Genomic DNA, 26,733 nt, shown 5'->3' with positions numbered 1-26,733 from the left:
GTTACTGGTATCACATACCTGGATGTCCTAGAGGGACTCCCAGTGTAAGACCCCAGCACATCCCATAGATTTTCCCAGCTCTTCACACATGCATACTTGTCCCATGGGTGCATGTCTGCGAGGGTTTTTCTGACTTCATGCACACGTCCTAGATGTGTTTGATATTAGGTGATTTGGTGGGTATTAGGCATACTGAACGTCCCACTACACCATCGCTCCCCTCCCAGTATAAACCAGTGGTGCTCGGGCCCTTAAAATGGCAGAATAATGACACATGTCCTAGAGGTGTCCGAGAAACTCGCAAGCTGATTTTATTCATTTCCATAAAAAAATAAGACATCAGGAAACTGCAAAGTAGCAAGAGTAAGGGGGGTCCGCTGTAAGGCGTAAGCTGTGCCCCCCCCAACCCCCAAGATGCATTATAATGCTAATTATCACTTAAAGATATGGGCCCTGCAATTTCCGATTTAAAATGCACTAAGGCACTCAGGAGTTGGGTTGCCATTAAGTCACTGTGCCTTATGGTAACCCAACTCCAGTGTGCCTTATTGCTTACGCAGCTTCCTCTATATCCCTTCCCACTCTCAGCACAGGGAACTGCAGAGGAAATGTCACGCTGTATTATTGCTAGAGGTTTGGGTATTAAATATTACAGTGTATCTGAGTGATTGGAATACATACATATATTATTATTATTATTAATTGTACACGTACATTGTCTATAAATCCTTCCCATTCCAAACCTCTACACAATTCTATGGCAGAAGCATCGGTGCAGCCATTCCCGGGCTGGAACTCTGCTTCCCTAGTCTGCACGGAGGGGAATGTAAATGATACATGTTCATCAAAATGACAGGTGAATAAGCGCAGGTACAGTACATTGATTTACAGAGAGTAAACAGCTCAGACTGGAATCGTACTCACAGACGTGGGAATTCCAACCCGTCGCCCCCTATAACCAAAACCTCAGGAGGTTTCAAAATATATTCATGGACCACACAAAAGCAATCCTTAAATGATAGAGACATCCTTCTATTGGTGGCAGTGGGGCAACCATTTCTGCTTTGTGATGTCATGTATAAGTTTGTTTCATTACTCATTTTTCTTCTGGAAGAGTACCAGCCTGTCCTAGTTACATAATAGATGAGGTTGAAAAAAGACATGCGTCCATCAAGTTCAACCTATGCTAAATTTAGGCAACAGATACTTTATCCTATATCCGTACTTACAGTATATTGATCCAGAGGAAGGCAAACAAAAAACCCCAGTGTCATATCATCCAATGATATCTCATAAGGGGGGAAAAAAATTCCTTTGGATTTATACTGTATACACCGAAGCAGAGAGGAAAGTGAAGGTTTGTGAGACGGCCGGGTTATCGGTGAATCCCAGTGCGATGCAGCCTCGTGCTCGGTGCCAAAGATGACATCACAAATCCAAAGATGGCCGCCCTCCTGCTAAGTAAACACATTTTCTCTCATGTCATGGAATGTACATTTCTGTCTGTGTACACGTCATTTCTTGAGGCTAAATTATACCAAAGGTTGAACTCTGATAGTAAAGCAGCCGTTTATGTTCGGGAGGGGATAACTTCCCTGTAAATGCCCATGCAACACTTTATAATGGCGCCGTGTATGTCTTTCCCCCCTAACAAAAACAACTCCCATTCAATGGTAGCCCCAGCACACAGACCATAGAGTGGGGTCTTTGCATGCTAACCCATAATAATGGAAGAGGCCATCCCACATTAGGGGGGGTCTCTGTATATGGGTACAAAGTGGGATTTAGCTGTGTTTCATATGCACGGCCTTTCAAGTATGTACTCAGTACAGTTTTATGCTGCAGCATGTTCATTGTTGGGTCATAAGCAATAACAAACTGCTCTGCTCTCCTCCTTCAAAGCAAAATGCAGCTGCCAGGATGATACATCTTAGCCTTGTAGTCCCTGATTCAAAATCAATAAGGCACCCAGGAGCTATGCATGGCCCCCAAGAGTTATAGGATAACCTAACCACTGAGTGCCTTATTGCATTTAGAGCAACATGACTGCTGCCAGCAGGTTCTTAAAAGCACTAGACGTGTTACATGCATGTCCTGTCGCATGGATGGGTACTTAAAAGCACAAGACACGTTTGTTACACGCATGTTCTGTCGTACGGGTGGGTTTGAGGGTCTCGTAGTGGCTTAGGAGGGAGGGTGCCATCTTTAAGGATCCCCCGCGAGGCTGAGGCTGTTCTCCATCTCGTTCTCCAGCTGCTGAATCTTCTCCTCTGAGCTGCGGTCGGGCAGAAGGACCTCCACGGTGTAGCCAAGTTTCTTGGCGTGGATGAAGCTGTACGTGTTATCGAAGCGCAGGACATCTGGGGAGGAAAGAGGGACTTCCGGGTAACTGCTGAGGGCGGGTAGCACAGTGTATATAAACGCAGGAGGGGGGGGATGTGTGCCACAGTGTATATAAACGCAGGAGGGGGGGGATGTGTGCCACAGTGTATATAAACGCAGGAGGGGGGGGGACGTGTTCCACAGTGTATATAAACGCAGGAGGAGGGGGGGACGTGTTCCACAGTGTATATAAACGCAGGAGGAGGGGGATGTGTTCCACAGTGTATATAAACGCAGGAGGAGGGGGGGACGTGTTCCACAGTGTATATAAACGCAGGAGGGGGGGGATGTGTGCCACAGTGTATATAAACGCAGGAGGGGGGGGGACGTGTTCCACAGTGTATATAAACGCAGGAGGAGGGGGGGACGTGTTCCACAGCGTATATAAACGCAGGAGGAGGGGTGTGTGTTCCACAGCGTATATAAACGCAGGAGGAGGGGTGTGTGTTCCACAGCGTATATAAACGCAGGAGGAGGGGTGTGTGTTCCACAGCGTATATAAACGCAGGAGGGGGGGATGTGTGCCACAGTGTATATAAACGCAGGGGGGGGGGGGATGTGTTCCACAGCTTATATAAACGCAGGAGGAGGGGGACGTGTTCCACAGCGTATATAAACGCAGGAGGAGGGGGGGACGTGTTCCACAGCGTATATAAACGCAGGAGGAGGGGGGTGTGTTCCACAGCGTATATAAACGCAGGAGGAGGGGTGTGTGTTCCACAGCGTATATAAACGCAGGAGGGGGGGATGTGTGCCACAGTGTATATAAACGCAGGGGGGGGGGGATGTGTTCCACAGCTTATATAAACGCAGGAGGAGGGGGACGTGTTCCACAGCGTATATAAACGCAGGAGGAGGGGGGGACGTGTTCCACAGTGTATATAAACGCAGGAGGAGGGGGATGTGTTCCACAGCGTATATAAACGCAGGAGGAGGGGGGGACGTGTTCCACAGCGTATATAAACGCAGGAGGAGGGGGGGACGTGATCCACAGCGTATATAAACGCAGGAGGAGGGGGGAATGTGTTCCACAGTGTATATAAACGCAGGAGGGGAATGTGTTCCACAGTGTATATAAACGCAGGAGGGGGGGACGTGTTCCACAGTGTATATAAACGCAGGAGGGGGATGTGTTCCACAGTGTATATAAACGCAGGAGGGGGATGTGTTCCACAGTGTATATAAACGCAGGAGGAGGGGGGGACGTGTGCCACAGCGTATATAAACGCAGGAGGGGGATGTGTTCCACAGTGTATATAAACGCAGGAGGGGGATGTGTTCCACAGTGTATATAAACGCAGGAGGGGGATGTGTTCCACAGTGTATATAAACGCAGGAGGAGGGGGGGATGTGTGCCACAGCGTATATAAACGCAGGAGGGGGATGTGTTCCACAGTGTATATAAACGCAGGAGGGGGATGTGTTCCACAGTGTATATAAACGCAGGAGGGGGATGTGTTCCACAGTGTATATAAACGCAGGAGGGGGATGTGTTCCACAGTGTATATAAACGCAGGAGGAGGGGGGGATGTGTTCCACAGTGTATATAAACGCAGGAGGGGGATGTGTTCCACAGTGTATATAAACGCAGGAGGGGGATGTGTTCCACAGCGTATATAAACGCAGGAGGAGGGGGATGTGTTCCACAGTGTATATAAACGCAGGAGGGGGATGTGTTCCACAGTGTATATAAACGCAGGAGGGGGACGTGTTCCACAGTGTATATAAACGCAGGAGGAGGGGGATGTGTTCCACAGTGTATATAAACGCAGGAGGAGGGGGGGATGTGTTCCACAGTGTATATAAACGCAGGAGGGGGATGTGTTCCACAGTGTATATAAACGCAGGAGGAGGGGGGTGTGTTCCACAGTGTATATAAACGCAGGAGGAGGGGGATGTGTTCCACAGTGTATATAAACGCAGGAGGAGGGGGACGTGTTCCACAGTGTATATAAACGCAGGAGGAGGGGGATGTGTTCCACAGTGTATATAAACGCAGGAGGAGGGGGATGTGTTCCACAGCGTATATAAACGCAGGAGGGGGATGTGTTCCACAGTGTATATAAACGCAGGAGGGGGATGTGTTCCACAGTGTATATAAACGCAGGAGGGGGATGTGTTCCACAGTGTATATAAACGCAGGAGGGGGATGTGTTCCACAGTGTATATAAACGCAGGAGGAGGGGGATGTGTTCCACAGTGTATATAAACGCAGGAGGAGGGGGATGTGTTCCACAGTGTATATAAACGCAGGAGGGGGATGTGTTCCACAGCGTATATAAACGCAGGAGGAGGGGGATGTGTGCCACAGTGTATATAAACGCAGGAGGGGGGGATGTGTTCCACAGCGTATATAAACGCAGGAGGAGGGGGACGTGTTCCACAGTGTATATAAACGCAGGAGGGGGATGTGTTCCACAGCGTATATAAACGCAGGAGGAGGGGGATGTGTTCCACAGCGTATATAAACGCAGGAGGGGGGGGATGTGTTCCACAGTGTATATAAACGCAGGAGGGGGGGGGATGTGTTCCACAGTGTATATAAACGCAGGAGGAGGGGGATGTGTTCCACAGTGTATATAAACGCAGGAGGGGGATGTGTGCCACAGCGTATATAAACGCAGGAGGAGGGGGGGATGTGTTCCACAGTGTATATAAACGCAGGAGGAGGGGGATGTGTTCCACAGTGTATATAAACGCAGGAGGAGGGGGATGTGTTCCACAGCGTATATAAACGCAGGAGGGGGGGATGTGTTCCACAGCGTATATAAACGCAGGAGGGGGGGGATGTGTTCCACAGTGTATATAAACGCAGGAGGAGGGGGATGTGTTCCACAGTGTATATAAACGCAGGAGGAGGGGGATGTGTTCCACAGTGTATATAAACGCAGGAGGGGGGGGATGTGTTCCACAGTGTATATAAACGCAGGAGGAGGGGGATGTGTTCCACAGTGTATATAAACGCAGGAGGAGGGGGGGACGTGTTCCACAGTGTATATAAACGCAGGAGGAGGGGGATGTGTTCCACAGTGTATATAAACGCAGGAGGAGGGGGGTGTGTTCCACAGTGTATATAAACGCAGGAGGAGGGGGACGTGTTCCACAGTGTATATAAACGCAGGAGGGGGATGTGTTCCACAGTGTATATAAACGCAGGAGGAGGGGGACGTGTTCCACAGTGTATATAAACGCAGGAGGGGGATGTGTTCCACAGTGTATATAAACGCAGGAGGGGGATGTGTACCACAGTGTATATAAACGCAGGAGGGGGATGTGTTCCACAGTGTATGTAGGGAAGGCGATGGGCAGTCCTATATGTGATCCATCACATCCCTCCCTGGCTGGGCTGCCCTCTTCTCCCCCCTGGCACACGTACAGGTCCCAGGCTCAGCACACGTCAGGCTCCCGTCCTCAGGCACCATGTGAGCATTGTATCTCTGGTTGGGCAGCATCTCGATCATGTCCCCGGCCTTCTGCCTCTCCCCCGCTTTCGTCTTGCGGAACACCCCAAACCCGATGTCTGCCCCGTCTGACTGGAATTGCCACCTGAGGGGGGAGGGAACACGGGTCACACCACTCCAAGGGTGCACTGCCACCACCACAACAGCTCCTGACCGGTTTTGACATGTGCCACTCTGCCACCCGTTAGGGTGTCCCTCATGGATATGACAAGTGTTTGTACTGCAGGAGGGACATGTGTCACTGTGCCACACAGGGATATGACACACGTCACTGTGCCACACAGGGATATGACACACGTCACTGTGCCACACAGGGATATGACACACGTCACTGTCACACAGCCCCCTGTCCTGTAGGGATATGACACGTCACCGTGTTTCACCGCACTCTGACCACCGCTCTCATCAGCCTGTGTAGGGTATGACGCGGGACTCCCACTTCCCATTCGTCACCCCGTCCCCTCACCTCAGCACACAGCCTGGGAATAGGATCTCATACTCCATCTGTTGGCTGGATCCCCGACTAATGGTCACACTGTGCTCGTAATTCTGCTGCACCTGATCCCGCACGTAATACTTCTTAGGGATGTCGCCCCCGTAGTTAATCTGCAAACGGAGATTGCAGGGTGGGAGAATCTCAGCCGGGCCCCTCCCAGACACACTCCCCAATCCTCAGACGCACAAGATGAGCAGTGTGTAAGCATGTGTGCGTCTGTGCCCCTTTGCACATGTGAGCATGTATGTGCAGACATTTATGGATAGTTGTATATGTTCGTCCATGCTGTGCATCAGCGTCTGTGCGTTCTGTGTGTATCGTGTGTATTAATGTCTGTGTAGCAGTCTCTGTGCGTGTGTATTATTGTGTGTTAGTGAATCTCCGTCTCTATGCGCCTCCCCCTTTTACCTTGGATGTACATTTGGGGTCCCCGTCTGGGTCCGTCAGGCTCCCCCCATAATACTTGGGCAGCTCCTCCGGTGGGATATATTTCTTAAGCACCTCCTGCCAGTTGTCTGCAGAAAGCAAATGGAGTGTCAGCTCCTCAGCCAAGGCTCTCCAGCACAAACCAAACATGTATTTTCATAGAAGTCAAAAGTGGGAGAGAAGCAGTACACTTTATTTTACACTCTAATTTGTATTGCAAAACGGCACTGCACCTTCAGTACAATTTTGACTGCCCCCAAACCGTGCATGTCGTGTCTCTGCCACGCACACACACGCATCCCCCTCCGTCCGCCTCTCCTTACCCCCCACCACGATGATCTTGTTGCGGGTGTCCTCGCTCAGGAAGTGTTTGATGAGGTTATAAGCCACTGGGAAGAGTTTCGGAGCTATGAGAAAGGGGGAGAATGAGAGAGAGTAACGCAGAAAGATTCAGCTGCAGTGTCCTGCGGGGTCTCTGCTCGTGTCTGGGAGTTTGTAATGAGATGTCCTGGCATGGCATTGAGCAAACCATAGAAAGTATTAGCTCTAGAGCAGGCGTGGCCAACTACAGCCCTCAATGTCCACCAGCAGGTCAGGTTTTAAGGATATCCCTGCTTCAGCACAGGTAGCCCAATCAGTGGCCACCTGTGCTGAAGCAGGATATCCTTAGAACCTGAAAGAAAAAACACAGAGGGCACCAGAGTTAAGTAACATTTGTATATTCAACAAGTAAAAAGGAAGTAAGTAGAAGCTTAAAATTCAAATATAGTGAGATCAGTGGGTCGGGGGTTCACTGCCAATTGCCGATCAAGACGTTCAGACCGCCAGCTGATCAGGTTCAGTGCCTGCCGTAATACCCGGCAGAGCCTATTGGAGACACGCCGGGCTCCTGCACGTCAGAAAATCACTGTGGGAGACGCAACCCAGAAGTATGGAACAACCGTCGACATACAGCTGGTCACAGCGCGCGGGACATGGAGTCCGAGGACACCTTACTTCCAGCGTCTTGATCGGCAATTGGCACGGTGTACCACCAACCCACTCATCTCACTATATCTGAACTGTAAGTCTCTGCTTCCTTCCTCTTTACTTGTTGAATGTACCAATCTTCGGTGGAATCTGTAGCAGCTGGGAGGGCTCCTATACACAGTAGCTGCAAGGATGAGAAGTTGTTACTACTTTACCACGCACTAATTGGAAGCACAACCCCTTTGATCCTTAGAACCTGCCCTGTTGGTGGCCCTTGAAGACCAGAGGGGGACAACCCTGCCCTAGATGTTCCTGGCATTGAAGAGACATTGCACTGATTATGTGCACAATAAGTTTGCACCTCGGTGCCGTTTGCCTTCTGGGACACTTCCCTGTGTTTGGGCTTGCAAGCGTGTTTCCGTAGTAACATGTGCATTGTGTACTCAGACACGCGACCGCCATGAGTCTCACCTTTAATCACAAAGAGCCGCTTCAGAGCCTCTGGGTAATTGTCTTCAAACATCGTCAGAACCTGATCAAAACCCAGATCATTAACAACAACAACATAAAAAACCCATCTGATTCCAGACCCTGACCCCAAAAACTAGTTCTGGACACTCCCATTATTAAAAATCCCCAAAACGCATATGACCTGAACCCCCCCCCCCCCCCCCCCCAACTCTCAGCCAGCCTCTGGATCCCCCAAACACTCGACCTGCTCCTGGACCCTCAAACTCTAAACCAGTCCATGGATCCCCCAACCAGTCCCTTCTTAACCCACCAAACCCTGATGCTTTATGAACCTCCAAGCCCAGCCTTTCAGTCAGTGGAAATAACCATCTCGCTGACGCTCCAAATACCAGCTCATGAATGCCCCCACTTTGCCCCTCACCTCTCCGTACAGCTCCACCGCAGGCTTCCAAAGGTGCTTCAACCCCAACCCTTCCACATCATAGATCATCACCACCTCTTCCACCTTCTTGCCCAGCTGCAAAGAGAGCAAAAGTCTACTCAAACACAAAAGGGTCTACCCAAAGAGCAACGCACACCACCAGGGTTTTGTATCACTCAGCGCCGCGCACTCAGGAGATTAATTTATTTCTAACAACATTTAGATAGTGCCCTTATCCAGAGCGCTGTACAATAGTTAGTAAAACGCGTTTGGTTGGTGGGCAGGGGAAGAAACATTATGGACCGGGCTATGGGTTGGGAGCATTTAAGAGCTTTCTTGGGTGGTGGACAGCGGTTAGGGTCAGGTCTCTGGATTTAATCTGGTCGGTGGCACGGTGATGGATCGGACAGTGGGGACAGTGGTGTAAATTGGATCTATGAGGTGGGTGACTTTGGAGGGCTTTGGAGAGAGGGTTTAGTAAGGGGAGATGAGTTACTATCAGCTTACACCATTATGGTAACATAACTCCTGAGTATCTGCATCATTAGCCGTGACACAAACTCATACGGGGCCTTATGTCATTGGCTAAACCAGTGAATTTCAACCTTTTTACCTCTTCATACAGTACATTTCTATGGGGATCCCACGAAGACATAATACATTTCCACGACTACATGGAAGCCCAGACCACTGATCACATTTTCATAGAAAATTACTTTGATTTTAAAACCAAGTAACCGCTTTTCTATATGATACAATATTATTAATATTACAGGAGAACATTCTATATATATATATATAAAAATAATAATAATAATAATTTCAAATGAATACATGTAAAAAAAAAATATATATAAAAATGATGATGAAAATTATTGGGAATGGAACCGTCAAATATTCCCCAATCTTTCTCAGGGAATTCTGGGTCCATTTCTGCAGGATCTAGTGAAAGAGACCACTTGGCTAAACCAACTTCAGAGTGCCTTAGTATCCGGTTAGTAACACAGTTACTCCTTTAGAACTTTGACGCGCAGAAGGTAACCCCATCTCCTGAGTATCTATTGGTCTAGTAATAAAGGACGATTGTGAAAACAGTCGCTCTCGTTTCCACCGCACTCAACTCGTGAGCGAGAGGAAAGTAGAGTTGGCCACAATTTCAGCCTGGACCACTTACACTTGCTCTGTGTCTCTGCTCACAAGCCTGTGTTACCTGTAACTGAGTAATATCACTGGGGTCTGACGTGATTCCACCCGGCTGAGTGAGCCAATTTTAACCATGCTGCTGCCAGTTGTGCACCTGCTGGCAGCAAAGGGGTTAAGTGAAATTGGTATTTGAAAAATAGCAGTGCTGTGAACACTGATGGAGAGCTCTTGGTGTCCTAGGGATGCCTCCCCCTTAGCCGGGGTGACTTGTTTTGGGGCAGTCACCTTCTCAGACTGGGCGCGGGACTCCTGGTGCAGAAGCTCACAGTCCCGCATCTTGGTCTTCATCAGGTCCTGCTTGGAGGCGGAGAACAGGAGCCCTTTGGGGTCCATGGGCCCGATGACATCGTACCAGATGGGGCAGTTCTCCCGGTCGTGCCCGCACATTCCCCCCGACAGGTACTTCTGTACCACCTGCGGGGAGGCAGAGAGAGGCTCAGGGGGTGAGGCAGGGGTCAGGTACAAGGAAACACAGAGTACGTGGGACGATGGGCCTGACTCACTAAACTGGGAGTGACATCACAGAGTAACGAACACTCGTGAATGGTGCCCCAAGGGGGCGAGAAAAGCAGTTCGTGCGGTTCGAAACAGAGGGTGTCAAAAACTAGGGTGTGCATGTGCAAGAGGCAGTGTGAGAAACTAGCGCAAGTGTGCAAGAGATGGTGAGTATAAGGAACTAGGGTGTGAGTGTGTGAAGTGCTTTACAAAAGTAGCTGTACCGTGCCTGATATGGAACCTCATTGTAGAGGCGTTTATACAATATTTAATTAATATAAATATATATATGTGTTTGTGATAGGGAGTACCTGGCAGGGCAAGAGTTAACATGAAGCCGACATATCCCCATACGGAACCGGTTCTGTTAGAGGATCAGTAGAAAGGATTTTGCAGATCTGTGTAAGAGCCAAATCACCACCCTGCGGCCTCTGTTTATCTCACGAGGGCTGTGACCAAGGGGACAGCTTCCCTCTTCCCTCCCCCCGTCCCAAAAAAAGTGTCCTCATGAAAATATTCCGCAGTTGATTTTTTTTTTTGGAAAGCCCTCTTGAGAACTCTCTCAGAGAGGCGTGCGCGTGTACCCGTGTTTGCGCGGGTACTCGTGTGTGTGCGCGCGCGGGTACCCGTGTGTGTGTGCTCGTGTGTGTGTGCACCCCTCCCAGGAATGTGTAAATAGGGCTGTGTTTCACCTCTTTTGGGCGTCCTTTTATCCTGTGACCACACAAATGAATATATAAATCTCAGGAAGTAGTAGGCGCTCGCAGGCATCATTTAGAGCAGGGGTGCGCAAAGTGGCGGGGGGGCGCGCAAGATTTTTCTGGGGGGCCGCGGCGGTTGCAGAGGCCCCGCGCCCTTCCCCAAGGCATTTAAATGAAATGCGGGGGAATCGCTTGAGGCCGCCGCAACTTCCCGTACCTTGTCTTCAGCGACGCGTCATCACGCGACGTCATGTTGCCATGGCAACGTGACCCCGCAGCATCATTTGACACCAAAGACAAGGTAAGGAGGGGGAGGGAGAGCAGGCAGGGGGGGGCGCAGACAGAAAAGTTTGCGCACCCCTGATTTAGAGCACGCAAACGGTTCTATTTACGACATCCACGTGAGAAAGGTCTCTTATGGGGACTGCCACGTTGATGAAGTGCCACGTTGATGTAGTGAATAAAACCATTTGCATGCTGTAATTGATGCCTGCGAGTGCCTATTACTTGCCGAGATATTACCTTCCTATCCAGGCACCCTGTGAGTGGCACCCTGATATGGATAGAGCGAGTCAACAACTGAGCCACCTGTGCTGAAGCAGGGCTATCCTTAAAACCTGACCTGTTGGTGGCCCTTGAGGACTGGAGTTGGCCGCCCCTAATTAAGGATGTGTGTAACCAGCTCCCTGCCGTATGTAGTGAGGGGGTTAAGGGGATTTATACACAGGGAAAAATGATACAAAATTGGACAGGTATTTCACACATTAAGTGGGGTCTGTCTCTTTAAAAAAAGGAGATGGACATGGGGGGCGAGGGGGTGCTGTACCATACACAGGGTGGCTTGCCTTGATGGGAGAGTGGGTGGCACCAATTGGCACAGAGAGGGGGTACCCTGCTTTAACGAGAAAGGGCACAGGGAATTGGTAGAAGGTGGCAGTGGCGCTTTTCTGGTCAGGTGGGTCTCGGCTGGTATAGGGCGGCACAGAATGGTACACTGCGGGAGTTGGGGGATCCTGTCTGGCACACAGGAAGGGTTGTGGGCACGCTCCGGTCGCACACTCACCTCCGGGGGCTGCCATTTCTCCAGCACGTTGTCCGCGTCCATGTGCTTCCGAAATTCAACATGCTGCACAAGGAGACGCACAGGGTGAGAACGGAGGGATAGAGAGAGAGAGATAGAGAGAGATAGAGACTATAATCAGAGCCCCTGACGGTGCCAAGGGACAGGAAATATATGGAAAACCCCCCCAGAAAATAAGCATATATGAAGAACTGTAAATGTATTTAACAACATCTAGGGACACACAATTTAAAACAGTCTCTGGAAATCAAGATACCAAAGCATGCCATATATAAATGAAATAAACGTCTAACTGATCTAATGAGCAAGACAATGCTAGACAATTGGTCAATTGGATGCTAGAGAGGTTTGGGGGCAAAAATAAGCCCTGCCCCTGTCTTGACCGGCCGGTGAGAGAATGTATGCAATGGAATAGGACATCCCATGACTATACATAACCACACAGCATGATCGTGAACAGACCCGTGATCAGATCAGACCGCTTCAGCACAATATTTTTTACAGGAAGTAAGTATGATGAACCGGAACCGCAGAGAGAGAACATCTCAGAACAAAAAAGTTAAAAGGGGACTATGTGTGGTCACGGCCCCAATAATGCCATAAATGCAGAAGGGAAGTCCGAGTGATCCAGTTATTAAATGGAGACTCGCAAGTTACTTAGCCAGTTCCCGTTCCTGAGAGGCAGAATGTCAGAACCTCGGGGACGTGCTGGGCATGAAGGGACTTACAGAGAGAGCATACAAACAAGGGGTGGCTCTGTGTGCCCTCTCTGGAAATCCCTTCATGCCCAGTTCGTCCTCGAGATTTGTGTGGACCTGCCTGCTTCACACAGCTGAAATTCTGCCTCTCAATAAAGAATATCACTTGTGAGAACATTCACATGTCTTAGACAGGTCTGCAACCCTGCCTTTCACCATTATCACCTAGCATACAGTGCTTCCACTGCAGCAAGGGATTCTGGGAAATGACATGCAAATGAGCACACAATACACCCACAAATACACACCTGTGTGTATATATAGTTTGTGTGTGTATACATTAAGTGTATGTACAGTATCAGTGCCTGTGTGTATACAGTATGTGCAGTATCAGTGCCTGTGTGTATACAGTATGTGTATGTACAGTATCAGTGCCTGTGTGTGTATACAATATGTTTGTACAGTATCAGTGTCTGTGTGTATACAGTATGTACAGCATCAGTGCCTGCCTGTGTGTATACAGTATGTGTATGTACAGTATCAGTGCCTGTGTGTGTATACAATATGTTTGTACAGTATCAGTGTCTGTGTGTATACAGTATGTACAGCATCAGTGCCTGCCTGTGTGTATACAGTATGTGTATGTACAGTATCAGTGCCTGTGTGAGTGTGCAGGTGTGGTAGCAGTAGGGCGGGGGGCAGGGGATAAAGTCCCCCCCTGTGTTATCTGTGCTCCTGTCTGAGTAAAGTCCTCACCTTGCGTAGCATGCTCTCCGACTTCTGCAGGTTAAAGCACCGAGCTGAGGGGGAGAGACCAGAGATTAGACACACGGGGATCTGATATACTGTACTGCAGCACTGCCTCCCCATTCATGTGTCACCAATAACCCGTTATCAGGGTCCTTTCCAGGTCAATTCATTCTATGCTGAAGCAACATGTCTCCTTATTACAGGGCTAAGTGCTTTCCCTTTATTACAATTCCATTCTTGCCAAGTGAAGATTTACTTGTAATTATTAATTAACAGCAGCTTTGAAATTAGTGCATAAAAGGGGATTTTTTTTAATGTTTTATCAGCGGTAATAACTGACCTTTGTCAATCTCCCTGTAATGTTACCAATCTGATGTATGGGGATTTTATTATGGCAAACATTTTATAAGATCTGGCATCCCCATGGTGCCAGGCTCTGCGGCCGTGAGAGATAACCCCAGTGCCAGCTCAGATCTCTGCCACGGTCTGCGTGGGAGATGTCACATGTAGGGGCGAGAGATACTAGCTCAGCCTCGTTGTCCCTGAATGCCCTTGTCTTTGGAGCTAGAGATGGCTTATCACCTGTCCACTCCCTACCTCCTCTCTTTGGTAGACTTCCCAATTAGATAGGATATTGTTCGTTGAGCTCTGCCCATAAAACATCCAAATGTAACATGGCAGGTCTCCAGCAGTGATGGGGTTAATCTCGGTGTTTACAGCCTGCCCCAATACCTGCTGATACCTCGGGCGGGGTAAAGGCTGCTGATCCTGCCCCCAGATTACCCGGTTATCACATTTCCATCTTTCTGACGACAATAAAAGTTCTATTTCAAGTACCCAGGTGCCTCATCATCTGATGGGAGGCGGGCTGCCCGTGACCCAGCTTATTAACCCCACGCTCACCTCGCAGCCAGCGCAGCAGGAAGTAGTCATCTTGCAAGTAAGCGGGCAGCCTGGGTATCAGGTCTTTGACATTCTCACGGAACTGGGGACAGAGCAAGGGACAAGTGTCACAGAGACCTCTCTGGCAGACCCCCTATCAGTGGTTTATACAACAGCAGTGGCACTGTAGTGGTAGCGTACTCTTATCATCATCTTCAGCCTTTGTTGATCCATTGCTGGATGAAGGCCTCCCCAATGATCTTCCAGGTACTGCGGTTGGTCCAACTATGTTCCTAAATTCATCCTCCCATCTTACTGTTTATAAAAAGTAGTGGTAGTTGTGTCACATGGAGATAAATGCCCTTCTTTACAGGGATACAGATGTGTCTCCCTCTCCTGTGTCACACACACTCGTCCATCAGATAAAGGTCACACACAGATCTCTCCCTCAGGCCCTTACACGGTATGCGGTGAAGCCGGTTTCCCATTGTCTGGGACGATGTAGCCTCCCTTCAATTCATCTTCCCGAGGGAAGGGGAGCCGGTTTCAGAAATAGGGGCTGATTAATGTCCCTGGGGCATGTATGTCACTCTACTAGCTGTGTGACCCCTGTCCCCATGTCCCCGTGTGTCAGGTGTGTGATGGCCCCGAGGTCATAAACACTGCGTCCTTAGCGGTCAAGGTCTCTCTGACTTGCCCAACGAGTCTGATTGCATAATCATTTTGCTTAACCCGTGGATAACGTCCAGCAGCAGACCGGCTTCTCTCCTCCGCCATGTCCAAAACCGAGCCTAACCAGGACTTCTAACTTTCACAACTCAAATCAGCACCATGGCAGGACTACACCAGACTTGTAAGGTTTAACCGAAACACCTCTGCAAATCTCTAACCAGCTCTACAACCCATCCAATACCAATGAAAGCTACTGTATCGTATCACAATAACCGCAACCTCTTAACCTGTCACTAACCAATCACTAATGTACCATGACCAGCCCAAACCATTAACCTACCACTAACTAATCATGTATAACCCAAACTCCTTAGCTATCACTGTTCAGCCACAACCTACCCAAATCACTAAACTATAACTACCACTACCCTATCAATATCAGCCCATATAACTACCACTAATCTGTCACACCAGCCCTCACCACTAACCCATCACTACCACTGTCCTATCTCCCCAGCCCTCACCGCTAACCCATCACACCAGCCCGTTCCACTAACCCATCACTACCACTGACCTATCATCCCAGCCCTCACAACTAACCCATCACTACCACTGACCTATCATCCCAGCCCTCACCACTAACCCATCACTACCACTGACCTATCATCCCAGCCCTCACCACTAACCCATCACACCAGCTTACACCACTAACTGATCACCGCCACTAATCTGTCTCAGCCACTAAATGATCACAACCAATCCAAGACCAGAGAACAAGTTGATCCAAACTACATCCTTCTCAATGCATTGTGGGATCTGTGGTCCTGGTCTTCCTACAGAGAACAGCGGATATATATATATACCATGGGACAAGTCCTTCAGATGGGCACCCAAACCTTTAGTAGATATGGGGTTCATGGAGAGACACTGCAGGTTTTTGGCATGTAAGAAGCTAAAGTGTCCTGCAAGGAAGGGGTTAGGGGAGCGATGCTCTGCGGTTGATGTGCTATGAAGGGGTTAGGGGAGCGATGCTCTGCGGTTGATGTGCTATGAAGGGGTTAGGGGAGCGATGCTCTGCGGTTGATGTGCTATGAAGGGGTTAGGGGAGCGATGCTCTGCGGTTGATGTGCTATGAAGGGGTTAGGGGAGCGATGCTCTGCGGTTGATGTGCTATGAAGGGGTTAGGGGAGCGATGCTCTGCGGTTGATGTGCTATGAAGGGGTTAGGGGAGCGATGCTCTGCGGTTGATGTGCTATGAAGGGGTTAGGGGAGCGATGCTCTGCGGTTGATGTGCTATGAAGGGGTTAGGGGAGCGATGCTCTGCGGTTGATGTGCTATGAAGGGGTTAGGGGAGCGATGCTCTGCGGTTGATGTGCTATGAAGGGGTTAGGGGAGCGATGCTCTGCGGTTGATGTGCTATGAAGGGGTTAGGGGAGCGATGCTCTGCGGTTGATGTGCTATGAAGGGGTTAGGGGAGCGATGCTCTGCGGTTGATGTGCTATGAAGGGGTTAGGGGAGCGATGCTCTGCGGTTGATGTGCTATGAAGGGGTTAGGGGAGCGATGCTCTGCGGTTGATGTGCTATGAAGGGGTTAGGGGAGCGATGCTCTGCGGTTGATGTGCTATGAAGGGGTTAGGGGAGCGATGCTCTGCGGTTGATGTGCTATGAAGGGGTTAGGGGAGCGATGCTCTGCGGTTGATGTGCTATGAAGGGGTTAGGGGAGCGATGCTCTGCGGTTGATGTGCTATGAAGGGGTTAGGGGAGCGATGCTCTGCGGTTGATGTGCTATGAAGGGGTTAGGGGAGCGATGCTCTGCGGTTGATGTGCTATGAAGGGGTTAGGGGAGCGATGCTCTGCGGTTGATGTGCTATGAAGGGGTTAGGGGAGCGATGCTCTGCGGTTGATGTGCTATGAAGGGGTTAGGGGAGCGATGCTCTGCGGTTGATGTGCAATGAAGGGGTTAGGGGAGCGATGCTCTGAGGATCATTTGCAAAGAACGGGTTAAGGGAGCGATGCTGTACAGGTGACGGGCTAGGAAGGGGATAAGGGAGAAATGCTCTGCAGTTGACTGCCAGGAGGGGAATAAGGGAGCGATGCTCTGCGGGTTGATGCTCTGTGGGTTGATTTGTGTGCCAGGAGGGGAATAAGGGAGCGATGCTCTGCAGTTGATTTGCCAGGAAGCGGTTAAGGGAGCAATGCTCTGCGGTTGACGTGCCAGGCAGGGGTTAAGAGAGCGATGCTCTGCGGTTGATGTGCCAGGAAGGGGTAAAGGTATCGATGCTCTGCGGTTGAAGTACCAGGAAGAGGTTAAGGGAGGGACGCTCTGCGGTTGACGTGCCAGGAAGGGGTTAAGAGAGCAATGCTCTGCGGTTGACGTGCCAGGAAGGGGTTAAAGGAGCGACGCTCTGCGGTTGACGTGCCAGGAAGGGGTTAAGAGAGTGATGCTCTGCGGGGAGAGCTGAGTTTTTGCCCTTACCTTTGCCAAGGCCTCTTCCTGTTTGGGGCTGAGATCCCCCACTTTCCCACTCATCCCGACCACCTGAGCTATCTCTCGCTCTACTCCGCCTCCGAGCCTGTCTCTCTCTCTCCTCTCTGCGTGGGTGTGTCCCTCTGTCCCCTCTCAGTCTCTGTCACTCTCTGTCTCAGACACCAGCCATCCTGTGTTATTATACCCATCAGGTCCGTGTCTCCACCTTTTAAAGGGACAGCTCACCCTCCCGGCTTCTCTTAAAGCCACAGTACCTCGTTAGCTGTGGAGTTCCAAGAAAGACAAAGCCCTCACCCCTGCGACACCTTCCCCTGCAGTTTTCTAATGGCTGATCATTTAAGATGCGTCTAATAAGAGTTGCAAACGTGACCCCGGGGGGCGGCAGCTAAAATTCAAGCAGCGGGACGTATGTATTTATGAACAACACTAATGATATACAGTAGCATTGGCCATGGAGTCTGTGTGTCACTAAGTACTGTATATACGTAGCAGCAAATAGTGCGTTAAAATTCAGCGCTGACACAATTGGTGGCGTCTTTCGTAAACCTCTTCCATTCTTATTTTATTTTATTTATAAAAATGTTTTACCAGGAAGTAATACATTGAGAGTTACCTCTCGTTTTCAAGTACGTCCTGGGCATAGAGTTAAGACAAATAATACATGGTTACAAATACAGTTACATAAATGAACAGGGTATACATTATATACAAGACATTGCATGCACAGTTAGAGATAATATATATTATAGGCGTATGTAACAGTAACAGACCAGATTAAAATGTGAGACAGCTTTAGTTTTGGAAGAATTTAGACTGGTGAATTTAGGCGGCTGTGAGAGTCTACGGTAGGTTGTTCCAGTTTTGGGGTGCACGGTAAGAGGAGGAGCGCCAGATACTTTGTTGAGCCTTGGGACCATGAACAGTCTTTTGGAGTCAGATCTCAGGTGATAAGTGCTGCAAGTGGTAGGGGTGAGGAGCTTGTTCAGATAGGCGGGTAGCTTGCCCAGAAAGTATTTGAAGGCAAGACAGGAAAGGTGAACTTTGCGCCTAGACTGGAGTGATGACCAATCTAGTTCTTTGAGCATTTCGCAGTGATGTGTGTTGTAGTTGCATTGGAGAACAAAACGACAAATTGAATTGTAGAAGGTGTCAAGTTTGCTAAGGTGGGTTTGGGGTGCTGAGCCATATACTATGTCTCCATAGTCGATAATTGGCATTAGCATCTGCTGTGCGATACGTTTTCTGACCAGCAGACTTAGGGAGGATTTGTTCCTGTAAAATACACCTAGTTTGGCATAAGTTTTGGATGTCAGGGTATCAGTGGGCATTCCGAATGTTAAGTGGGAGTCAAACCATATGCCCAGGAGGATATTCTAGAGGGGGCTTCAGCGCAAGGGGTATACACACACTACAGGTAGTCCTCGTTATCCAACGTTTCACTTTACAACGAATGGCATATGCATCGCTTTACAATGCAACCCAATGGGCTTTTTTTCGACCCCTGGATGCGTTATCCAACGCTCACCGCCACTGATTAACATGGGACTCACTTTACAGCAGTTTTCACTATCCATTGCTACTTCCAGAACGGATTCCGTTGGACAACCGAGGACTGCCTGTATATTGAGGACCAAAACGTTGGATCTTTTTGTATTAATACACTGATTTTTGCTCTCAACTATATACACACACACACACACACACACACTTTTTTAATTTCCATCCCTCAAGATCTTCCACATGGAAATAAACCCACGTGTAATGTATATTACTGAGGCAAGATTTGACATGACATAATGGGGACACGGGGCGTTTAACAAGCACGGCCGGGTGTGTCACCATACTAATTGCGAAGGAATTCATTGCCGTTGTACATGCAAAGTGAAGTAGAACACATATGAAACCCGTTTGACAAGAGCGGTTATCGGACAGAACGGTTTCTACACCAGGGAGCGCTATAGCAATCCGATCACGAGGACAGAATAGGAGAATCACCGGGGTTATTCATCCAAATCAAATACGGGGCAGAAAAACCCGGCACCGGATTCATCCCAGAATCCCATGGAAAGCAGTGGGAGTTTGTGCTACTTTACCGCAGCTTTGCGGGAGGCTTTGAACCCATCAGATATTTTTTGTTATTACATTAATCCAGCGTTATGGATGCAGGATCCTATATATACCCTTTTTTTACATACGCCTATAACATATACTATCTCTTACTGTGCATGCAATGTCTTGTATATAATGTATAACCCTGCTCACTTAATGTAACCATGTATTGTTATCATAACTCTGTGCCCAGGACATACTGGGAAACGAGAGGTAACTCTCAATGTATTATTTCCTGGTGAAACATGTTATTTAAACATTTTGACAGTTATACTACAAACCGGTGAGTGCAAGTTCTACCATTTTCTATTAGGAGGTGGGGGGGCACATGGCACCTTTCTTCGCCCCCCTCCCACAGGTCTGGTTTTAGTGCCTGAGAAACTGCCGATCTGGTGTGCCGGGATACAGGGTAAGCAAATCTGTCCGGCCAGGGTTTTCAGAGCCAAAATGCTAATGAGTAGAGGCACGGCCTGGCCAGCCAGGGCACGGACTATAAGGTTTGGCTGAATACAATACACAGCTCATCAGATGGGAAGCAAAATGACATGGTTTAGGGACTGCACTCTCTCTTGTTAATGTAGACCCCGCAGATCGGCAGCAAGGAACTACTGGGCACAGAGATACAGCGATCTCTTCATTATACTGTATATAGACCCTACAAGTCAGGGACAAACGATGTCTCGCTCCTGTCAATACCCATTCTCCAGTATGGGCAGATATGAAAGGGGTGAGTGGTCTCCGTGACCAAACCGGCTCTTCTACAGGCGAGTCGGGTGTCCTAGCGGAGACAGAGCAGTGATTAGTCGCTGAAAGAAGACACAACCCAGCGTGGTTACAAATGATTCAACAATCAATAACCTCTTTATTCAACAACGCAATAAAACAAATCAGAAAAAAAGAACAAACCCAGCGCTGTGGGGGACGGATAGCAAGGGCAGAAACATGACAAACATACTGCTAAGCTATATATAGTCTGGGGACATCTAAAACATGGGGTGGACTACACACAAACATTTGGTGAGGTCACATATAGATATGGTACATCGTATTAAACAGACTGTTGGACTCAGTGCTCCTATTATTTTGTGCCCACGTTCTTTTTCTTGTTGGAGATATTTGATGGAAGATCAGACGGTCTGCATTTATTCGACACATTAAGTGGAGCGAAATTATAGCAATATACCGGGAAATCAGTACAGTCCATTACAGGGGCTGGGTAACTCCTACTGCTCCCTATAACTTCTTACCTAACGCGTATGTCTTTTATACAGTAACTAGTTCCTGTAATCCCCCTATTACTTCACACCCGCTCCATGTGCCCCTGCCGAACTCCTGTGAATGCTCCATACCACGCTACCTCTTAATCCCCTAATAACGCCTCCGCTAAACCTCGCCCTATATCGCTCACTAGAGGTAGCGAGGCAGGGTTTTACAGAAGCATTTTTAAATGACCTTCATACAGTTTGGTTAGGTAACAACATGTCCCATGTGGTAACTTCTTGCCAGGGACCTGGGCTTATTATTTGCCATGTGACGGAGATCAGGGGGACCCCATCCCTCAGTCATTTCCCGGGCTCCCGCTGTTTGCTGTCAGAGCTAGGGGTCCTGTTTCTTCCCTTCGCGTGTTTCAGGCGTGCGTAGGCGGCTAAGGCGGAGTTCCTGGAGGGGAAGGTGACGTAGCTCAGACCATGGTGTGTGTCCCCCGAGGAGACTCTCCTCTCGTGCTGACTGCTTGCGTGGGACTGCAGTATATCCCGAGGGACTGTCGCTGCGCTCACTTGCGAAGTGGGAGGTCTGTGTGACACAAAGAATGACAGCGTAAGACGGGCTAAACTCAAACCAAGAGACAGCTTGAGCTAACCGCAGGTATGACAGCAAGAGAGAAATAGCTATAGAGAGACAACCCAACTTATTGGGCCGTATTCTATAACCCTGAAGAGGGTCCCGGGGTAAATCTTACACCCGAAAAAAGTTGGGAAAAAAACCCTCTCCTGTATTTAATATTGAAATTATCACGGTCAAGAGGGGAGTGTTCTCACACGCAAATCGATATGTAAATCAGCATTCTGCGCTAAATTAAGCATGCCCGTGATATTCAATAAGCTCCAAAACATGATTATCACTGGGCCTCTTCAGATATTTATCGCTAACTTTATTCGCCTCCCTGACTTGGTGGTAAATTGTATGGTTTCAATGATAAAATCAATTTGTGCTTCAGTGTACAAGTTTTCTAGTTCCAAAAAATATTGAGAAGCTGTGCACCCCTGTGTGTTCAATCACCGTGTAAAGAGAAGTGACATCACATGTCACCAGAATATATTGGTCTGACCATGTCACGTCAGTAACAGCTGATGGGAGGAACAGAGAGAGGAAACAGTGTGAAAATCTGATCTAAGGGCACGAACAGCTGACCCACACTGCTTCACGCAGAGGCAGAGACATTTGTGGGTTCAGGCGCATCTCTAAAAGCTGATCTACCATTGTAGATCATTGTACCATAAAAGCAAAGTAAAGATACCAGCATCTGTGACTTTCATCACAGGATACAGCTGATCTACACTGCTTGGACTTCAGGACAGAAACGCCGGCTCTTGTGGTTCCCCCCCCCCCCCCAACGCAGGCAACAGCTGATCCATCTCAGCATCAACACAGAGACGTTGATATCTGCGACTTCTACTGCAGTTCTTGGATTGTTATCCCACTACACTGTGAGTAGCACTTCACCACTGTGTGATACCAATACACCAAATAGTACTTTACTGGTCTCTTCCTTTATTTCAGAAGTCTATTAAGATCACCTATTCCAACATTTATTTTTGGGCAAACTAAGGCCTTGGGCATGGTGCCTCGGGCCGCGCTGATCCACGCTCCTGCTCTGCCTCGCCTGCTCAAACTGGAGCTTTTTTGTGTCCTGGCAGACGAGGCAGTGAGCGCACTTTGGGGGCGGGGCGGAGGCGGGATAGAGGCGGGGCAAAGGCGTGGCGGAACGGAGGCGTGGCGGGAGGCGGGGCTAGTCCCTCGCTCCAATTGGATGTGAGCGGTAACGTGACCGCTCCTCCGCTCCCGAGCGGCAAATTTAAAATTTGCCTGTCTCCTCAAAATACCTGAGCCTCCACACGCATGTGGAAGCGGCTGCTAAAGCCGCGCTGATGACACATGCAGGGGGTAAGTGCATCTGCTCAGCGCGGATCAGCACGGCTCACCGTACTATGTCCCAGGCCTAAGAAAGAAAAAGTACCCAGTGATCAGCACTCTATCACCCAACTGGTTGATTTCTGATAATATTAAAACTGTGCTTTATTGAACCAACGGATTAAATAATGGGCATTAAAAACAGATTAAATAACACATAATATCCAATAGGAGAAATGACACTCCGGATAATGGACAATGGCGGATAAAGCATATAAGTATATGCTAATTATCCCAATTAGAGACCTTTTGTAAAAGGATATAATCTCAAGAGTAGGGGGGTGAGAGCAGTATAATAACGTACCGTAAGTAGAGTGCCTAAAATAGCTAAGTATGCTACCTAGGTAAATAACCACCAAACTGATAACCCCGATGCAAGAGGGATACTAAGCAGTGACCAAATAGTGGAAGCAGGGATCTAAGGCCCCGCTCCCTCAGTCAGCGCTCCCGCACTGCAGACAGATGGCGCGCTGACAAGCACAGACCGCGATATGCGGTCTGTAGGGAGCCGAAGCGGGAGGGGGGCAGGGGCGTGGCCAAAACGGGTGGGGGCGGGACCATCACACAGCCCCACAGCGCTGCAGCCCCTCAGCCGCCCCTCAGCCTAAGTGAGAGATCGCCGCTCACACCTAGTTAATAGTCAGGCTGCTGTCAACCAGTTGGGTGATAGAGTGCTGATCACTGGGTCTGTTTTCTTTCTTAGTTTGCCTACATTGACCTACCCAGTTAGCACCAACACCAGCAATTCTATCAGCTGATGCGAGGGATCCTATCAAGTCTGACAACATTTATTGTTCCAATATACTGGGACTTTATATGTATATATTGTCTAGGTTTTGCGCCTAATGTTACCTTTTCCCTATCTGTATTTGTGGATTCATGTGTAAATCCAATACATAGTGGCAGCATATACCAGACACAGCTATACATTGTTTATTGCACATTCTATTACTTTCTCTGAAATATATATACATACATATACACACACACACACCGGTATATATATACAGTATATATATTATTATTTTTTTTATTTGCATTTATAGCATTACAGTAGAGCATTTATTAACCTGTTTCAGTAAGAAAAAAAAAAAAAAAAAAGGAACATGTCCTCCATTACCAAAACATTTTTAGGGGACCCCCGCTCACTGACAGACAACTGGGACCTCAATACAAAGACTGTCACTTGAAAGAACGAATAAAAAATCACAAGTTGCTTTCTCACAAAACCCTCCAATTCCTGTGTGTTCCTCACTATGTGATATATGGGGATATAGTGCTCGGCCTTCACAAGCCCAGTGATGTGTACGACTCATTTATTGAGATCGCCGCACTTTGGAGATATTTATCACTCTCTGGCATATACAAAGAAGAAGTTTATGCATATCCAATTCTTATTTAATTAGTTGGAGAAAAAAAAAAATGAAATTTGTTCCTGTGAAGCGATACATTTCGGTGAACACGAAGCAATGTAAACGGGACTTCATTGAATCTGGCCCAATGAGAGACTGCAGCAGACAGCCCAAATTCACCTAGACAGCAAGAGACTGACTCAAAGAGAGAAATGCAGGAAACGGCTTTACTTGCACAAAGTGAGGATTAGTTCCAGAAAGAAGCAGTCTAATTCATGAAAAGTGGCCTAACTCTGTAAAAGAGACAGACAGCAAAAAGACAAGCTGATTCACAGGCAGGATGGATGAGACTGCCTTATTGGAGTTGGATAAGCTCTCATTAAGAGACAGCTTGACTCTGAAAAAAAACCTGTGTTTTACTGCTAGTGAGCGAGAGAGACAGAGAGAAGGGAAGTCTAATAAGTGATGAGTAAAGGGACAGTGCAGTGTGAATGACCTCTGAGGCAGGTGAGAAGGTCAGAGCACTCACTTTGTGGCATTGGACGGGCGTTGGGGTTCTGGAGTTCCTGGCTCTGCTGTGTGTGGGGGAGTCCAGAGCTGTGTTTGTGGAACCAGCTGATGAGAAAGAGAAGCAGGTCAGTTTTACTCCCCGCTGCGGATAGCACAATGCTGGAGTTCAGTAATTCATAGAATCTCACACGTGGGATTTCAGGCAGATCAATAGACACATGGAAATCTTTAAAACCAGAGACAGAACATGAAACACAGACATAGCTCAGTGCTACAACCATTAACACAGATACACGGTACAGTGCATATATTTTTTTTTAATAAAATGGTCTTTTAGTTTAACCCTTTGGACAAAGTGTTGTAAGCCCCTGAGCCCCTCCAAGGCAGACCACATCTCAAGGGTCCTAACACTAAAATAAATTCTTAATAACCTGTACATTACCAGGAAGAATGATTTATAATAAATCTGTCAAAATTAGTTGCATAGTTCTAAGTGTGATTGAAGCTCTTATTAACCTGTACATTATTAAACAGAATGAACTCAAGGAGAAGAGTTCAAAGGCACCCCTCTATATGCACTCTTACCTAGTAATATTGAGTGGCCCTTTAAACCACAAGATGAATCCCTACAACCAGGAACTAGAGAGCGAAAGACGTCGAAAAACAAAAAATTATTTAATACATCATAAAATATATACACTCAAAAATTAAAATATGTGATTGAATACCCCTCAGAGGAGCAGTGGAGAAATGATAGGGACATATCAATCTAATTGACTGTATATATATATCGGTATTAACAGAGAATATCCCTATCTCTCCCTGCGGTTAGATTAAGCATGGGATACCCACTATGGCTAGGCAATAGAATAACAATTACCTCAGATAAATAGTGTGGTATTTAACAAACAGTCCCGGTAAGGTTAGTCTTTAGTACAGGGTAAGTATACTCATTGAGGTTGTTACACATTGGGATGACCCTGATTACTTGAAAATGCAATAAACCACAGACTATCCTAGCCTGAATAATGCCACATAGTATCACACATATAAGCAACAAAATCAACTGTTGTTACGTTTGCAAGGGCAGCCATCGTTCAATACTATCCTTCTAATGGTAACACCACTTCCCTAGCTCTCATGTATATAGTACTAGCTGAGAGCCCTGGCGTTGCCCGGGATGTTTGTGGTGTGGGTGAGGCATTTGGGTGGGGAGTGGTCCACGCGGCCCATGTGCGGTGGTAGTGCTGCTATGGCTGTACTGATGGTGATTGTATTGGTGTGCTGATTTGGGAGGGTTTGGTGCTGATGTGGGGGTGCGGATGTGGGTGTGCCGATGGGGGAGGTGCAAAGGTGGCGATGTGTGGGTGCTGATGGTGTTGATGGGGGCTGGGAATGGTGGGGAGCCGAGAATGCCAGTGTGCTGGGGGGGCATGGGATACCGGTGTGCTGATGTGGTGGTGCTGGGGTGTGTGTGTATACATGTTTGTGTGTATACATTGTATGTGTGTGTGTGTATACATGTGTGTGTGTGTGTATGTGTACGTGTGTGTATACACGTGTGTGTGTATGTGTATACACGTGTGTGTGTATACACGTGTGTGTGTGTATACACGTATGTGTGTGTATACACATGTGTGTGTGTATACACGTGTGTGTGTGTGTATACACGTGTGTGTGTTATACACGTGTGTGTGTGTGTATACACGTGTGTGTATACATTGTGTGTATGTATATATTGTGTGTGTGTATACACATGTGTGTATACATGTTTGTGTGTGTGTATACATTGTATGTGTGTGTGTGTGTATAAGTGTGTGTGTGTGTACATTTGTGTGTGTGTACACATGTTTGTGTGTGTATACACATGTGTGTGTGTGTGTATACGTGTGTGTGTGTATACATGTGTGTGTGTATACATGTGTATGTGTGTATACATGTGTGTGTGTGTGTGTACACATGTGTGTGTGTACA

The 26,733-nt window shown here is 48.1% G+C and overlaps 2 protein-coding genes across 5 annotated transcripts in view; both read right to left on the bottom strand.

Moving 5' to 3' along the window:
• Nucleotides 1–288: 288 nt before the first annotated feature.
• Nucleotides 289–17,811, bottom strand: SEC14L2 (SEC14 like lipid binding 2). 2 transcript variants are annotated; one of them, XM_075568906.1, is made up of 12 exons: nucleotides 17,585–17,811; nucleotides 14,458–14,539; nucleotides 13,561–13,604; nucleotides 12,089–12,151; nucleotides 10,055–10,243; nucleotides 8,627–8,722; nucleotides 8,206–8,266; nucleotides 7,089–7,172; nucleotides 6,748–6,854; nucleotides 6,310–6,449; nucleotides 5,759–5,928; nucleotides 289–2,360 (listed from the first exon to the last, which is right to left on the bottom strand). In XM_075568906.1, the coding sequence occupies exons 1-12, from the start codon at nucleotides 17,636–17,638 to the stop codon at nucleotides 2,206–2,208; spliced, it is 1,245 nt and encodes a 414-aa protein (XP_075425021.1). In that variant the 5' UTR covers nucleotides 17,639–17,811; the 3' UTR covers nucleotides 289–2,205. The 2 variants fall into 2 exon arrangements, with proteins under 2 accessions (XP_075425021.1, XP_075425022.1); XM_075568907.1 differs by lacking the exon at nucleotides 17,585–17,811 and adding an exon at nucleotides 14,638–14,906.
• Nucleotides 17,812–20,547: 2,736 nt separating this feature from the next.
• CCDC157 (coiled-coil domain containing 157) overlaps nucleotides 20,548–26,733 on the bottom strand; it is a 22,125-nt gene continuing 15,939 nt past the window's right edge. For all 3 annotated transcript variants that reach the window (XM_075568904.1, XM_075568903.1, XM_075568905.1), the window contains exons 10-11: nucleotides 24,779–24,864; nucleotides 20,548–21,499 (exon numbers count right to left, since the gene is read on the bottom strand). In XM_075568904.1, the coding sequence (XP_075425019.1) occupies nucleotides 21,268–21,499; nucleotides 24,779–24,864 (318 nt within the window). In that variant the 3' untranslated portion in view covers nucleotides 20,548–21,267. The remainder of the gene's footprint in view (nucleotides 21,500–24,778; nucleotides 24,865–26,733) is intronic.

The sequence above is a fragment of the Ascaphus truei genome, chromosome 13, assembly GCF_040206685.1.
Source record: "Ascaphus truei isolate aAscTru1 chromosome 13, aAscTru1.hap1, whole genome shotgun sequence".
NCBI lineage: Eukaryota > Metazoa > Chordata > Amphibia > Anura > Ascaphidae > Ascaphus > Ascaphus truei.
The sequence above is the reverse complement of the archived record's forward strand: the minus strand, read 5'-3'. Positions and strand labels throughout refer to the sequence as shown.